Source organism: Vipera ursinii, assembly GCF_947247035.1.
Source record: "Vipera ursinii genome assembly, chromosome: 15".
Taxonomy (NCBI): domain Eukaryota; kingdom Metazoa; phylum Chordata; class Lepidosauria; order Squamata; family Viperidae; genus Vipera; species Vipera ursinii.
Window position 1 is genome coordinate 2,379,745 of NC_139528.1, and position 15,749 is coordinate 2,395,493.

General features: G+C 47.9%; 1 protein-coding gene across 1 annotated transcript in view; it reads left to right on the forward strand.

The window, feature by feature from the left end:
* Positions 1 to 3,150, forward strand: part of LOC310647135 (ephrin-A3-like) — a 29,442-nt gene extending 26,292 nt beyond the window's left edge. The window contains exons 3-5 of the mRNA XM_083374120.1: positions 861 to 926; positions 1,378 to 1,455; positions 2,421 to 3,150. Coding sequence (XP_083230246.1) covers positions 861 to 926; positions 1,378 to 1,455; positions 2,421 to 2,542 — 266 coding nt within the window. The 3' untranslated portion in view covers positions 2,543 to 3,150. The remainder of the gene's footprint in view (positions 1 to 860; positions 927 to 1,377; positions 1,456 to 2,420) is intronic.
* The last annotated feature ends 12,599 nt before the right edge of the window (positions 3,151 to 15,749 follow it).

The following is a 15,749-nucleotide window of genomic DNA, read 5'->3' on the forward strand; positions in this document are numbered from 1 at the left end:
TGCAAAACTAAACTAGGATTTAATTCTTTTGCAGTTTAGTTCAGGCTCAGCTAAGCAGGAGAATATGCTTTTGGTCCACTAGGGGGAGCCCTTGACCAAGCCATCTTTAGGCTTCTGAGGCCTAGTGTCTTTTATGGAGCCCTCAACCTTCGGTGATATAAATTTGTTATAAAAGGAATTTTATTTCTTTTTTGCACAAAAACATTTGCAATTGGGGGCGGGGATGACTTTCTAAGGAGTCCCAAGAGGCTTATCCCCCACATTTTAGGGTCCCGTTCGATTGGTTCGTTTAACAACCGCAGCAAGACAGGTTGCAAAAACAAGCACCGTTCACTTGAAACACCGCCTTGCTTAGGGACAGGATTTTTGGTCGTAAGCCGAGGACTACCTGAAGATGGATCAGTCTGGGCCATTTGGGTGGATTTCCAAAGAAAGCAAAATAACAAATTCTGCCCCATGACAAATCTTCCCCGTTGGCTGGTCAGCAGGTCGCAAGAAAGGGACACTGTAACCGTCATAAATATGAATCAGGGTCCAAATGGGAGGGAGGAAGGAGAGGGAGGGAGGGAGGGAGGGAAGGAAGGAAGGAAGGAAGGAAGGAAGGAAGGAAGGAAGGAAGGAAGGAAGGATTCTAGTCCTCATTGTTCAAAAGACTGAAGACAACAGGAAGTTTCCCCAAACTTGCTCACCCCACTGATCCATCCCACCTCATTTTCCCTGCCTGGTTCCGTCCCAGGAATCTCTCATCCCATCTGGGGATTAAATCTATTTCCTGCCAAGTCAGGAGGACGACACAGGTCAGAGACGAACGACCGCCTCCAATTCTCTCCTCGTTATTATTATTTTATTTTTTTTCCCAGCCACTCCGATGCATAACCACCGCCGGTCCTGCTTGCGAATGAAAGTTTTCGTCTGCTGCCGTTCCCGTGAGTGACTTCTTTCTTTCTTTCTTCCTCCATTTCCCCCTTCCCGGGGCAAAGACTTCTCCATATCTGTTTCTACACAATTCACCCCGCCCGCCCTTGAGAAACTGCGGGCTGTCCTTTTGTCCTTGTCCAATCCAAGCTGCTAGTCCTCAGCAGGGCTGAGATTTTCTCCCCTTCCGTTATCACGAGGCGGCCCTCTGCATCTCAGTACCTACCTGGGGAAAGTAATTTTATCTTGGCCTCCTTCAGTTTCCGCTTCCCCAACTCATTGAAAGCAAGATCCAAAATTGACGTCGCCTGTTGCTGAAGCGCCACGCCCCTCGCAAGAGCTTGTAGTCGGGGCTTGGGAGGAGGAGGGGGCTGCCAAAAATTTGTGGGGGGGGGCAGTCCTCTCTAGTAACCCACCACCACCCCTGGAAGTAATGCCTTCCCCCCCCTTTCCTGCCCACAGCGCCGTTTTCTGGGGACAGAGCAATATCAACCCTTCCGCCGTTCACTATAGGGCCCGAAGTGAAGATTGAGGATTTGGGTGAGTGTCCACCTATCTTTGCCCGGGAAAGTGGGGTTGCGGGCTTGGGGACGCCCCCCCCTCCCCGTCCAAAACGTAGCATCCTGCCCCCTTGTGGATTGGGCCTCTTGCTGGAAGAGACGCAGGATTCTCCCAAATTCTGGAAGCTGTCGCGGATGAGTCTAGGACAGCTCGCCGCGCACGGCCAAATCACTACGGCCAACTCAGCCGCGGGACAATTCAACGTTTTTAACAGAATGTCAGAGTTGGAAGGGACCCGGGAGGTCTTCTATCTAGCCCAGGGGTCCCCAACCGCCCAGTCCGTGGACCGGTACCGGGCCGCGGCAGGCCAGCAACCGGTCTGCAGAAACAAGCAAAGCCCCGTCGGTGGGATGTAGACAGCACACAAAACCACGCGCCCTCCGGTCGGTGGAAAAACCTCTTTCCACCGAACCGGTCCCTGTCGCTCCAAAAGTTGGGGACCTCTGTTCTAGTCCAACCAGGAAGACCCTACCCCGGTTTCAGACAAATGGCTATCCAGTCTGTTCTTAAAAAACCCTCCGGCGTCGGAGCAAAGACGACTTTCGTTCAGTTATTATCGGGGACCCCGTTTTTGCCGGGAAATCGCTGCGACTCTCGTAGCTCTGGATCGACTTTACTGTTGTCGTTATTATTTTTATTATTATTATTGGCCACGGTTCCGTCGGAATTCATTTAACTTTTTTGTGTTTGTTGAATTGTCCCACGGGGTTGAGGGGCCTGTAGTGAGTTGTCCCCTTCCGGGCGAGGGATGGCGGACCCTCGTCAGCGGCGCTCGTTCTGTGCGGCGCCCGGCTGAGAAACAGCGTTTTGAGCAGGATTGACTAGGGGAAGAGGGCACACCCTATGCTTCCACCTCTGTTTTTTTCCCCCTACCACTTTTTAATCCTCTCTCTCTCTCTCTCTCTTCTCTCTTCTTCCTCCCACCCCCCCCACCCAAAATACAGATCATTTTAACCCAGAGATGCCCAAACTGGAGAAGAGCATCAGCGGAACCAGTCCGAAATGGGAACATTTGCCTTTCGCCCTGGCGGTGGCTTTCTTCCTTATGATTCTCCTCGCCTCCTAGCTGTGTGGACTGCAGGAGGAGGAGGGGGCCAGCAGTCGCCCCCTCCCCACACAGGCCCGGTCTCCTCCCCAAGGTTTCCTTGGCTGTTGGTTGGCGGACACAGAGAAACAAGCAAAGTATATTCACCTCGAAATTCCAGAGGGAGACACTTGAGACGGCCCACGGCTGGGTGGGAAAGCGGGGTGGGTGGGGGTGTCGCAGAAGAGAACAGTGGGTTTTATGCGAGCGTAATAACCATAACCGCTCCTCCGTCTGGTCATTCCAGCAAACCGGATATCACGATTCCTACTTTGGCATCTTCTCCGCTTTCCGGTCCACCAACATGCCGAAGAAGAAGAACACGACTCTGCTTTCAAAGGCAGGCTCCAGAAGTTAAGACAAACGCAACCCCCCCCCCCACACCGACTCCTTGGAAGGAAAAAAAAAATCAAGGGGGTGTGTGTTTGTATGTCTCCTTTCTTTTCCTTTTTTTTTTTAAAAAAAAAACAACACACCCGTTCTGCTACTACTTGAGCGTGGCGGCGATTTTGCATCGCTGTCCTGTATCCCTCTATCTTGTCTCGTCCCCGGACGAGCGGAAGAAGCTGGCGGACGTATCCGCAAGATCGTACTCGTGAGGATTGGGGGGGGTGGGGGGGCGGGAAGAGTCAGGATACGGACTGATTGTAAGCCTGGCTCTTTTGGGAAAGTTGGGAGGGGGGTGTCCGGGAAGAGCCCCGTTTGGAGAGGGGCGTTGCGTCCCAACTGAGCTTTGGATGCCCGAGATCGGGGAGAAGGGGGGGGTGGTCCGCGTCGTCCTTTTGACCTTGATGGACACCCGATCTTTCGGAGGGGGGGGGACCCTGTACATATCTCTAGTATGTGTGCTGTACAGAGAGGCACCCTTATTACCTGTGTCTATAGATTATATGAAATTGTTCTCGTAGGGGGTCCGCGCGGACAGGCAGCGGCTTGCCTGTTTAAGCCAGAGTCTTTTCTTTTTGGGGGGGGGGGCGGGGGGGAGGAAGGGCAGCTCTCCCCCCGTCTGTCTTCTGTGAAGACCTAAACTATGCAAGCGGCACAGTCACTTTTTTTTTTCCTTTCAAGGTGGGGGGGTGGCGGAGACTGGGGGGGGTGGCTTTTGCCCGGTGGTAGGTAAAAAGGGCCGGCCGAATCCACGCGCGGTCAAAAGGAAGAAGAAAAAAAGAAACGGAGGGGGGGGGTGCGGGTGGGGGGGGAGGTGGGGGAAAAAAAAAGAGATTTCTCTCTACGTGTGTCGGTGGGTTTTATTCTTATTTTTAATTCTCCTTTTTCTCTTGTCAACTTCTTGGGTTTGGATTTCATTGGGGTTTCTTCCCACCCCCCCCCCGGAGAACTTTGGCTCGTGGTTTTCATATACTTCCTCTTAGTCTATTAAAAAAAAAATTTAAATAAAAGGTGAAGAAAAGAGAAGGAAAAAAAAAACAACAAACCCCAACCACAGACTGTCTTCTTTCTTTTCCGCCCTGGCGTGGTCTTCTTGGCTCAATTGGCTAGTTATTTATTCATTTATTTATTTATTTGATTGATATACCGCCCTTCTCCCGAAGGACTCAGGGAGCTGTCGATTCTCGGCTGATGGATTTGAGGGTTTGAGAGGGTGGGGAGAAATGGGGAATGGGTGAGCTTTTCCCATGGATGAATTCCGAATCCTTTTTTTCCCCCTTCCTCTTCCTCTTCGTTCCTTCTTCCTCTTCATTTCCTTTCCTCTTTCGTACCTTCCCTTCTCTTTCTACTTCCTCTTCCTTCCCGTCTTCCCCTTCTTTCCTTCCTTCCTTCCTTCCTGCTTCATTCCTTCCTGCTTCATTTCTGCCTCTTCCTTCCCTTCTTCCTCCTTTTCCCCTCCTTCCCCTCCCTCCCTCCTTTCTTTCCTTCCCCTTTTTCTCTCTCCTTTTTCCTCCTTGCTTCTTTGTCTTCCTCTTCCCCACTTTCTCTTCCTCTCCTTCCTCTTTTCCTCTTTCTTCCTCTTCCCCTTCGTTCCTTCTTCCTCTTCATTTCCTTTCCTCTTTCGTACCTTCCCTTCTCTTTCTACTTCCTCTTCCTTCCCGTCTTCCCCTTCTTTCCTTCCTTCCTTCCTTCCTGCTTCATTTCTGCCTCTTCCTTCCTGCTTCATTTCTGCCTCTTCCTTCCCTTCTTCCTCCTTTTCCCCTCCTTCCCCTCCCTCCCTCCTTTCTTTCCTTCCCCTTTTTCTCTCTCCTTTTTCCTCCTTGCTTCTTTGTCTTCCTCTTCCCCACTTTCTCTTCCTCTCCTTCCTCTTTTCCTCTTTCTTCCTCTTCCCCTTCGTTCCTTCTTCCTCTTCATTTCCTTTCCTCTTTCGTACCCTCCCTTCTCTTTCTACTTCCTCTTCCTTCCCGTCTTCCCCTTCTTTGCTTCCTTCCTTCCTTCCCCTTCTTCCTGCTTCATTTCTGCCTCTTCCTTCCCTTCTTCCTCCTTTTCCCCTCCTTCCCCTCCCTCCCTCCTTTCTTTCCTTCCCCTTTTCTCTCTCCTTTTTCCTCCTTGCTTCTTTGTCTTCCTCTTCCTCCTTCCCCACTTCCTCTTCCTCTCCTTCCTCCTTTCCTCTTTCTTCCTCTTCCCCTTCGTTCCTTCTTCCTCTTCATTTCCTTTCCTCTTTCGTACCCTCCCTTCTCTTTCTACTTCCTCTTCCTTCCCGTCTTCCCCTTCTTTGCTTCCTTCCTTCCCCTTCTTCCTGCTTCATTTCTGCCTCTTCCTTCCCTTCTTCCTCCTTTTCCCCTCCTTCCCCTCCCTCCCTCCTTTCTTTCCTTCCCCTTTTTCTCTCTCCTTTTTTCCTCCTTGCTTCTTCGTCTTCCTCTTCCTCCTTCCCCACTTCCTCTTCCTCTCCTTCCTCCTTTCCTCTTTCTTCCTCTTCCCCTTCTTCCTTTCCTTTCCTTCTTTCCCCCCCCCGCTTCCAACCCAAGCCCCTTCAGATTCCAAACCCCATCATCCCCAGCCGCGGCTGGCTGCCTTGGATGAAGATTCAAAAGCCTGGCAGAGTCAAAAACCCAGTCCACCAATAACAAACCACCTTGTCTTCCATGCAGGTTTGTTTTCTCGGCCTTGGGAGTTCAATGCTAGCTTGGTCTCCAGAGACTAACCCAGGCGGCAGCCAGGGAAAGCCGCCACGGGGAGGGGGGGGCGAACCCCACCCCACCCTTTATCTCCCCTCTGGAGCCCTGGAAGGGATGAACTCCTCCAAAGTCCATCTCTCCAGCCCGGAATCGATAAATCCTCCACATTAGGCAGAGAAACCCACGGGGTTTGCCAAGTTGGGTTGGCCACGTCAGCGGTGTCAAGCTGAATTATTCAACGGGCGCCCTCGATCCAGATTCGTTTCGGTCCAGAGTTCAGGATCAAGGCTGAGTTGGTTTTCATCTCCTTTTAACAGGATGGCAAATGAAGGCCGTTTAGCTCCTGTAATCCGATTATGTCCTGCACACAGAATAAATTTGCTTTCCTCTCCCCCCCCCTCCCCCCCGGAACAGAAGAAAATAGAAGCAAGCTGGTAACAAGCATTTTGACGCTCCAGAGCAGGAACGGTCTAAAAATCCCTGGTATGTCTGATTATTCACCGCTTAAATTGGAAGGAACATGTCAAAACCCAACCCCAATTGCCTCCCAATTCTCTTTCCCCCCCCCCATCCCCAGTTCCATTTACAGATAACCCTCAACTTACGACTATCTGTTTAATGACCGAAGCTGCAACCGCACTTTAGAAAGGGATCTGTTCTGTTCTGTTCTGTTCTATTGTATTCTATTCTATATTTTATTCTGTTCTGTTCTATTCTACATTTTATTCTATTCTTCTATTCTATTCTATATTCTGCTCTGTTCTACATTCTATTCTATTCTTCTATTCTATATTCTGTATTTCTATTCTTTCTTATTCTCTATTCTGTTCTATTCTAATTCTCTATTATATTCTGTTCTGTTCTGTTATTCTGTTTTGTTATTCTATTCTATATCTCCTATTCCTATTCTACTTTCTGTTCTATATTCTTCTACATTCTGTTATTCTATTCTATTCTAGTTTACATTATTTGATTCTATTCTATTCTACTCTACTCTACTCTATTCTATATTCCAATATCTATTCTATTCTATTCTATTCTATTCTATTCTATTCTATTCTATTCTATTCTATTCTATTCTATTCTATTCTATTCTATTCTATTCTATTCTATTCTATTCTATTCTATTCTATTCTATTCTGCCTGCTTTCACCCCATCTATACGGGGACTTTGGATTCTTCCTGCCTAAGTGGTTGCAGTAGTTCCCCTCCGCTCCGCTCCGGATGACAAGACAGCTGGGAGGGTGGGAGAGATGGATGGTGGTGACGGATACGTCTCCGCTCAGGTTGTGACCTGGCTGGAAACTGGGGTTCCCAACAAGTTTTCCTACAAATCAAAACAACACATCACCGTTTTTTCCCAGTCGGCTGGTGACTCACGAGCAGTCTGGACCGGTCTGGAATGGTTCATCCCTAACCTTTTGCACCAAAGCGGGGAGACAAAGGGGAAGGTGGGGGTGGGGGGGTTGTTTTGCAGACACCCACCTGCCATTTGCAAATCTCACGTGTCTCCGGGGTGTTTTTTTGTGGCTGATGCAATTTTATATTCCGATTCCTCGTCCTCTGCCTCCTCTTTAAAGGGTTCTTCTTGCTGTACAACATCCTTGGAAGGTAGGACGTTGAGCCCGTGAGAGATTGTTGCAGGTTGAGCCCAAAGATTTAGGTGGCTGAGGAAAACCTTCGTTCAGTGAGTTCCCCCCCCCCATTTTCCCCTCTTTTCCTTGCCACGGGCGTTAAGCGAATCACTGCAGTTGTCAGGAATAACGGTTCTTAAGTGAACCCTGCTCGCCCAGAAGGTCGCAAAAGGAGACATGCGACCGTCGTAAATATGAGTCAGTTGCCCAGCGTCTGAATTTTGGATCGCGTGACCGCAGGGGAGGCTGCCACGTTCGTAAGTGTGAAAAACAGTGCTACGTTGCTTTTTTTCCGGTGCCCTTGTAACTTTGAACGGTCGCTAAATGAACCGTCGTTAAGCAAGGACTACCTGGGCTGTGCGTTCCACAGGCAAGTAGGCTGCTTTCGTTTAGGGACTGTTCGAAGTGAGGACACCACCTTAAGGAAACGGACTCGGGACCTCTTTTTCACACTTAACGACCGTTGCAGCATCCCTGCGGTCACGTGAGCAAAATCAGGGAACTTGGCCGCCGGTTGCAGCATCCGGCGGTGGGGGTGGGTGGGTTCACGCGATTTCCCCCTTTTGCAACCTTCCCAGCCGGCTTCCGATAAGCAAAAAGGTTCAAAAGGGGGAATCCGGATTCATTTAATGACTACACGGTCGATTTAACAAACCGGAGCGATTCGCTTCGCAACCAAAGGTTGTAGAAATCAGGCACAACTCTCTTTAAGGACCGCCCCGCATAGCGACAGAAGGCCCCAGTAAGATGCAAGGGACGCCAGGGAGAAACGGAGGCCTGGAGCAGAAAAAGTCCTGTTTGCCCCAGGGACGTGGGGAGGGGGGAGGAAAGAGCCGAAAGCCGCAATTCGAACCCAAGGCTTGCGTTTCCCCTCTCTTCAACAGAGATGTTATTAGATTTGGACAACCAACGGCTTACCCACAAGGTGCAAGTTACAACGCGCCCAGGGTTGGCAGAAGCTGGCAGACTGGTTGAACTTGTCTTGAGAACAGATAACCAAGCACAGCTGGCAAAGTGTGTGTGTGTGTGGGTTGGGGGGGATGCCTCCCCCCACTCTCAACAATGCAAGAGGGAGGGGTACAGATTTGGGGCGATCTAGCCACCCCGTTTGCAAACTCCCCCCAAGTGCCCAGTTCGAACCCCAGATGGAAAAGTCAACCGGTGGGCCAAAAAAACCCTGGCAAGCGAAATCAATGGGGAAGCCGGCTCCGTGTGACTTGCTTAACGGCTGAAGGGGTCACTCAAAAGCTGGAGGTAGGAAAGGTCGCAAAACGGGACAAAGTTCCCTTCACCGCGATGTCTTCCCCCAGCAAGAAGAAATTTGGGCTCAGCCGCAGTCATAAGCTGGCTGGACGGCTACCTGTGAGGCTAGTCCTCAAATTACCAGCGTTTCGTTTAGCGGCCGTTCAAAGGTGCAACGACAGCCCTTGCAATGGAGCGTTTGTTTTAAGGCCGGAATTCAAGTCACGGCTGGTGAGCCGTCCAAAGTTCTCAGCGCCAACTAGGCCGCGCTGCCCGGGCTCTCCAGAAAGCGGCATGCCATCCGTGCAAACCTTTCCCCCTGTTGAAACCCTACTTTGTGACCTTGTGGTTTTTTTTTTAAAAAAAAGCACACACCACATACACACACACACAACTAGCGATAAGAGAATTTATGACTCAGGTTACAAGTGTCAGGATTTTTGACACGTCCCTCATGGAGAGGGAAAGGGGAAAAAAAAAGGCCAGATGTGATAATTAACCAGGAATTTAAAAAAGGAAAAGCTCTTTTTTCTTCTTCTAACAATTGCATTATTATTATTTTTTCCCCTGTGAAGTATAGGTGTGCATTTGTTAGAAAGCAACTGCTCAGTTGGGTGCACCAATTCCCTTTTTTTTTAAAAAAAAAAGTTCCTTTTGGAAGCCCTCTTGACAGTTCGCCCCTTTTTCTCAACAGCAGAGGAAAGGGCACCAAGGGGTGATGGCCAGCCGATGTAAAATTCTAAACCGTGTCAGAAATTAGCTCGACAGCTGCATGAGACAACTGGAGAAAAAAAAAAGCTGGCGCTTTTTAAAAGTGTTTTTAAAGTCACCGCACAGGTCAGTGTGTGGATAGAAAATCCCACAGAGCCGAGTTCGAATCCCCTCCCCCAGCTGCTCAATTCATTAGGTATGTAGCAGCTGCACTATAGCCTGGCCTACCTCATAGGGTTATTGTCAGAATAAACTTCCTGGGCAGCTGAGGGGAAAAGAAACAACCCCCCCTAAAAAAAAACAGAGAAGAAGAAACTTTAATTAATGGATGATATATATCCTCTTATTTACCCGTTAATTAATTGAAACGAGGTTTCAATTAATGGGATTTTAGTCACAAGAGAAAGAAACCAGGTTTAAGCCGTCCTGCGCAAGCCGCTTTGCACTCTTCAGGTTGGGAATAGAGAGAGTCCTTCGCTTACGCCCGTTGAAGAACTGTTCAAAGTTACAACAGCACTAAAAAAAAAGTAACTTACAACAGTCCTCGCATTTATGACGATGGCAGAACCCCAGTTCGGCCACATTTGGCAAGCAGCGTGTGTTCGTGATAGCTGCAGCATCCTTGATCATCATTTGCGACCATCCCAGCCGGCTTGCAACAAGCAAAGTGAAGGGGGGCGGGGAGAGAAGAGGGGAGCTGGATTCATTTAACAACCATCTGGCTTGCTTAACGACCCTGGAAAACGACCTTTTTGTTGTTGTTTACAACCCCATAATCTGTTCATAAAACTGGGTGCCGCTCGTTGAACAACTGTCTTGCTTAGCAACGGAAAGTCCGGTCCTGAGGGTGGACGTAAGCCGAGGACTGCCCATAAGAAGGGAGAAATAGGACCGGCCTGCCTGGAAAACGGCAGAAAACCTAGCTGGATTACGTCAAGCTTGACCCCTGGCAAAGAGAGGCAAAGGTGAGGTTGGCACCTGGGCACCCTCTTGTAAACAGTCACACGCAACGTCTCGAGTTAGCACGCTCGGCTTACACCCTTTGTACTACTTTACAACAAGGCGCAGGTGAGCTCAGCCAGAGAAAACGGCGCATGATGGATTGATTTCCAAGTTCAACGGTTAAGTGCGCACGTCCGAACAAAGGGTGCAACAGACTGCGGTGGACTCCAGCCAGTTTCAAGAGGACTTCCCTCCTGCTATGGATGAGGGAAGCTCCTGAGCATGCGCAGAGTGCCTTTTTCCTCTCGGGGGTGGGGGTGGGGGTCAGGAAGCGGGGGCTGCTTTGCTGCAGACCCAACACTTTTTTTTTCAAATTGATCTGTTTATTCCTTCTTTGGCAGGTCGTCCCTCGAGTTCTGACTTATGCTGCGACGGTCGCAAGTCTGAAAAACGGTCCTAAGGGCCGTTGCAACTTCAAAGAGTCACTGAATGAACCCTTGTGTAAGTCGCTGACACTCCCTGTAGTATCTCTGAACGGTCGCTAAACGAATAATTGCTAAGTCGAGGCCTACCCTTACCCAGACAGAGGAGGAAGTAGGCTTTTTAAAAAAAATTAATATCTCATTTGTAAGGGCGGTAATAATATAAATAAATCGGGAGGCAGTCCCCAAGTCCAGATCAATTTCCCACGGCTGCTCCTCTGTCGCAAAGGTTGTGCAGCGCTGGCGAAAACCTCTTGCCCCCCACCAAGGCAAAAAATAAAATAAAAATAAAATTTACTGGTTTGCTGCAGGGCCTAGCCCTAGGGGGAATTCGCTTCCCGCAGCCTGTGACTCCGGCATCGCCGTGCAATCCGCGCACGCTCCTGGACAGCCGTGTGGCGTGTCGAGCATGCAACATTAGCCATAATCAATGCCCCACTAGGGAACTGAACAAGAGGATAGTCAAAACAGCCGCGCTTTCGCCTTTGCTCCGGCAGTCCTTGATTCCTGAAAAGCCGGGAGAGAACTCCGCAGAGGCCGCCGTTTCTGTTTTTCTTAAATTCAAGCGGTCCTCGGATTAACGACCGCAACGGAGACCGAGATTTCTGTGGCTAAGCGAGATGGTTTGTTAATAGCAATAGCACTTCGGGTTATGGACCGCGCCCCGGTGCTTTTTTAGCCCTCTCTGGGCAGTTTACAGAGTCAGCCTATCGCACCCCTCCACCCCTCACCCAATAATCTGGGTCCTCGTTTTAACGACCTTGGAAGGATGGAAGGCTGAGTCAAACTTGGAGCCGGTTAGAATCAAACTCAAGGAAGGAAGGAAGGAGGAAGGAAGGAAGGAAGGAAGGAAGGAAGGAAGGAAGGAAGGAAGGAAGGAAGGAAAAAAAATAGCAGAATAACAGAATTGGAAGGGACCTTAGAGGTCATCTAGTCCAACCCCCTGCTCAGGCAGAAGACCCTATCCCACTTCAGACAAATGGCCATCCAATCTATTCTTGAAAACCTCCAGTGTTGGAGCATCCACAACTTCTGGAGACAAGTTGTTCCACTGGTTAAATTTGGCTCCAAAACTAGTGTGAAGGAAGAAAAAGAAGGAAGGATTAGAGGGAAGGAAGGAAGGAGGGGAAAGAAGGAAAGATTAGAGGAGGAAGGAAGGAAGGAAGGAAGGAAGGAAGGAAGGAAGGAAGGAAGGAAGGAAGGAAGGAAGGAAGGGCAACAGCAGTAACCCTTAGACTTATATGCCACTTCACATTGCTTTACAGCCCTCTCTAAGCAGTTTACAGAGTCAGCATATCGACCCCCAACCCTCTGGGTCCCTTAAGAACTGTCTCACTTAACGACAGACATGTTGGGCCCCATTGTGGCCGTCAGTCGAGGACCACCTGTAAAATGGCATTTTCCCCGCCCTTGCAGCCTCCCACCAGGGAGGTGGGGGGGGGTTTCCCTTGTGAAAAGTCGCAAACAACAAACAACCTTGAAACTTATCCCGGCTCTCTCCTCACCTTCTGCACAACACCGAGTGTGTTGGCTTTTCTTGATAAGAAGCCGCAAACAGAGGTCACCAAGGCCTTTAAACTGCCATAACACAAAGCGATTGTTTGTTTGCGCCTGGTAAATCTTTGCCCAGAAGTGGCGGGGGGGGGGAGACTGAGGGGGAGGGGGTCAAAGAACCCATCAATGGGGTCTAAGTCTATTCCAGGTTATTTTTGAAGATGAGTTTCTGTTTGGGGGGAGGGGGGGGCAGGGATTCTCTCCTTGTTTCTTGCGGAATAACCACGATGGGGGTCGCCGGGTTTCCCGTAGGTAGGTTTCGCTGCCGACCAAGGTTTAAGCTTGCAGCAGATTGTTTAAACTGGGATTAAAGGGATGAAAAGGATGGAGGAGGAAGAGGAGGAGGAGGGTGGCCGTGAATAATACTGGGACCCCGAGACCTACTTCTGAAGGCAGGATTTGGGATCCAGCTTTTGGGAAAAGGACAGATTCCCTAATAAAAAGAGCATTCGGGGAAGAGTTGTGTAGTAACGTGGGGGGGGGAGAAAATGCCAATATTATGACAAGCAGAGTCACTGACTTAAATTCCATAATCCTGTCTTGATTTGACTATCAGTTAAGGCCTGAAAAACTGAGAAAAAGCTCGTTTTCCTTCCTTCCTTCCTTCCTTCCTTCTCACTCTCTTTTCCTTCCTTCCTTCCCTTCCTTCTTCCTTTCCCATTTCCCCCTAATCCTTCCTTCCTCCCTGTCTCTCTCCTTTCTCATGATCTTTTCCTTCCTTCCTTCCTTCCTTCCTTCCTTCCTTCCTTCCTATTTTCCTCCCTCCCTCCCTTTCTTCCTTGCTTCTTTCTCCTCCAATTTTCCTTCCTTCCTCCCTTCTCACTTTTTCCTTCCTTCTCTTTCCTTCATTTTTTCTTTCCTTCTCTTTCACCCCTTCCTTCCTTCTCTTTCATCCTTTCCTACCCTCCCTCCGTTCCTCTCCCCTTCCACCCACCCGTCCTTCTTTCCTTTTTTCTTTCTTTCCTTCTTTATTCTCTCTCTCTCTCTCTGCCCTTTCACCTTTCTAAATCCATCGGACGCCTGACCTCACCTTTCCCAAACCCTGTTCTGGTTCTTTTTACAGAAACGTAGCCATCCATTCTCAAAACTCACCAAAGGGGGGGCGGGGGGGACAGAGAGAGAGAGAGAGAGAATCCATGTAGGCCAGGAGGTCCACAGAGTTAATTTTTCCCCCATCCTCATTTTTTGGGCATCCCGATGCAAACTGTCCCCCCCCCCCACTCCCAGTCCCAACGCAACACCTGGCTTGCTTGCAGTGTTGACGTTTTGCTGTAGAGCTAGTTTGAAATCTCCCCACAAATTATTGGGGGCAGGAGCCGGAGGCAGGTTCACGCATGTCGAGCCGTGTTCTCCCGAGTGCGTGTAGTTGCCTGTCTCGGCACACGAATTTCTCCGCAAGGGAGAAACACAAAACCTGGTGTCGCTTTTGTGTAAACAAGCCTCCCTGTCTCAAGCCGGGCTTGCCTCTGCTCCACAAAATATTAGAGCTGCCACTTTCTCCCTTTTTCATCCCCGACACGGAGAGTCCTCGATTTACGGCGCTTCACCGCTGTAGCCAGAAAGGTCGCAAAACGGGGCGAAACTCACTGAGCCAGAGAAATTTTTTAGGGGGGGGGTCCATTGTGGTGGATAAGCCAAGCGCAGCCCGCGTTAATTTCAATCCCAAAATGAATTTCTTTGCATGACGAATTATGGATAATAATAGTAATAAATTTGGAAGGGACCTTGGAGGTCATCTAGTCCAACCCCCTGCTCAGGCAGGAAACCCTATCCCGTTTCAGACAAATGGCTGTCCAGTCTCTTCTTAAAAACTTCCCGCGTTGGAGCATTCATGTTCAATCTATGCTCTTTTTATTCTCCCTTTCCCAACGACGCCTCTTCGCTTTGCTGTCCAAATCCACCCGTGTGCCACGTGAGAACGTGGCCCGTGGATAATTCCGTATGGATTTTCCTATTGTGTCGCTCGTGGTTAGTCCCCACACTTGCGTGCCGAAGTTCAACAGCCATCCTTAGTCCCTTAACGTGGCATATATATATATATACCTAATTATTCAGAGCTAATTAGTGATATTTTACAAAGCTCTAACCTCCATGAATTTTTTAAAACCCCGGCTTTATTTCCCCCCCCCCCGGCATTAAATTCTTTATTCTTTCTTCTTCTTCTTCTTCTCCTTTTCTCTCTGGTGTGGCTTATCTGGCTGCTTCCAAGTGTTCAATTAAAAAGAATATATTAAAAAGGCAGAGGACAATTGAGGATGCCTGATAGGCTAATTTTGAAAACGATCACCGGCTTCGCTTCTAGCATAATAATATCCATCTTAATTGCAGACTCGACCTCTCTAAAAATTCTGGGTCCGTTTTATTATTTAATTTAATGTTGATGACGATTTCTGTTTTGCCCGGTTTTGTTATTTATATTGGATGTTCTTGGGATTCTATTCTATTCTATTCTATTCTATTCTATTCTATTCTATTCTATTCTATTCTATTCTATTCTATTCTATTCTATTTTATTCTCTCTTTATTCTGTTCTATTCTGTTCTGTTCTATTTATTATTTCTATTCTGTTCCGTTCCATATTCTATTCTATTCTATTCTATTCTATTCTATTCTATTCTATTCTATTCTATTCTATTCTATTCTATTCTATTTCTATTCTATTCTATTCTATTCTATTCCATTCTCTCTTTATTCTATTCTATTTTATTCTGTTCTGTTCTGTTCTATTTATTATTTCTATTCTGTTCCGTTCCATATTCTATTCTATTCTATTCTATTCTATTCTATTCTATTCTATTCTATTCTATTCTATTCTATTCTATTCTATTCTATTCTATCCTACTAAGTGGATATTATAGGACTATCTGTACTTATATTTTATTTCAGTTTATTTCACTTTGTTTTATTCTATTTATTATCTTAGCCTGCTTTCAAATGATTCTGTAAGGTTACAGGGCAAGGATTCCTTCTAGTTTTTTTCTCTTTATTATTATTTTATTTGTTTGAGAGGTGTTTTAGGAGCCGGCCAATTGTTTTCTTGTCTTTCTATAAACATCTCCAAGTGGCTTCTGTTTGCAGGCTCTTATCAGCCAGAAAGCTTGTGTGTCTTTGTGGAATTTGTGGCTAGAAAGAGATACATTTGTGCTCTCCTTTTTTGTTTATTATTTTTATTATTATTATTATTATTTTTTATTATTATTATTATTATTATTATTATTATTATTATTATTATTATTATTATTATTATTTCTTTTATCTGTCTGGAGGACTCTCTAGGCCGCTTGCAATCACCAAAGGCAACAAAGGTAAAACATGAAAAAAATAATAATAAAAAGAAATTAATATTAACGCTAACATTTTGAGACTAGTGCTCTCCTGCTCAACTCCTATTAGGGCTGGTGGAGATGGGAATTGTAGTCTGGCATGTTTCCCCCCCCCCACCGAAGTTGGGGGATGTTGAATACAAAGTAACAGGGTGGCAAGGGACCTGGGAGGTCATCTAGTCCAATTCCCTCCCCCCCCCCCCCGCTCAAGCAGGAGACCCTCCATGACCCCATTC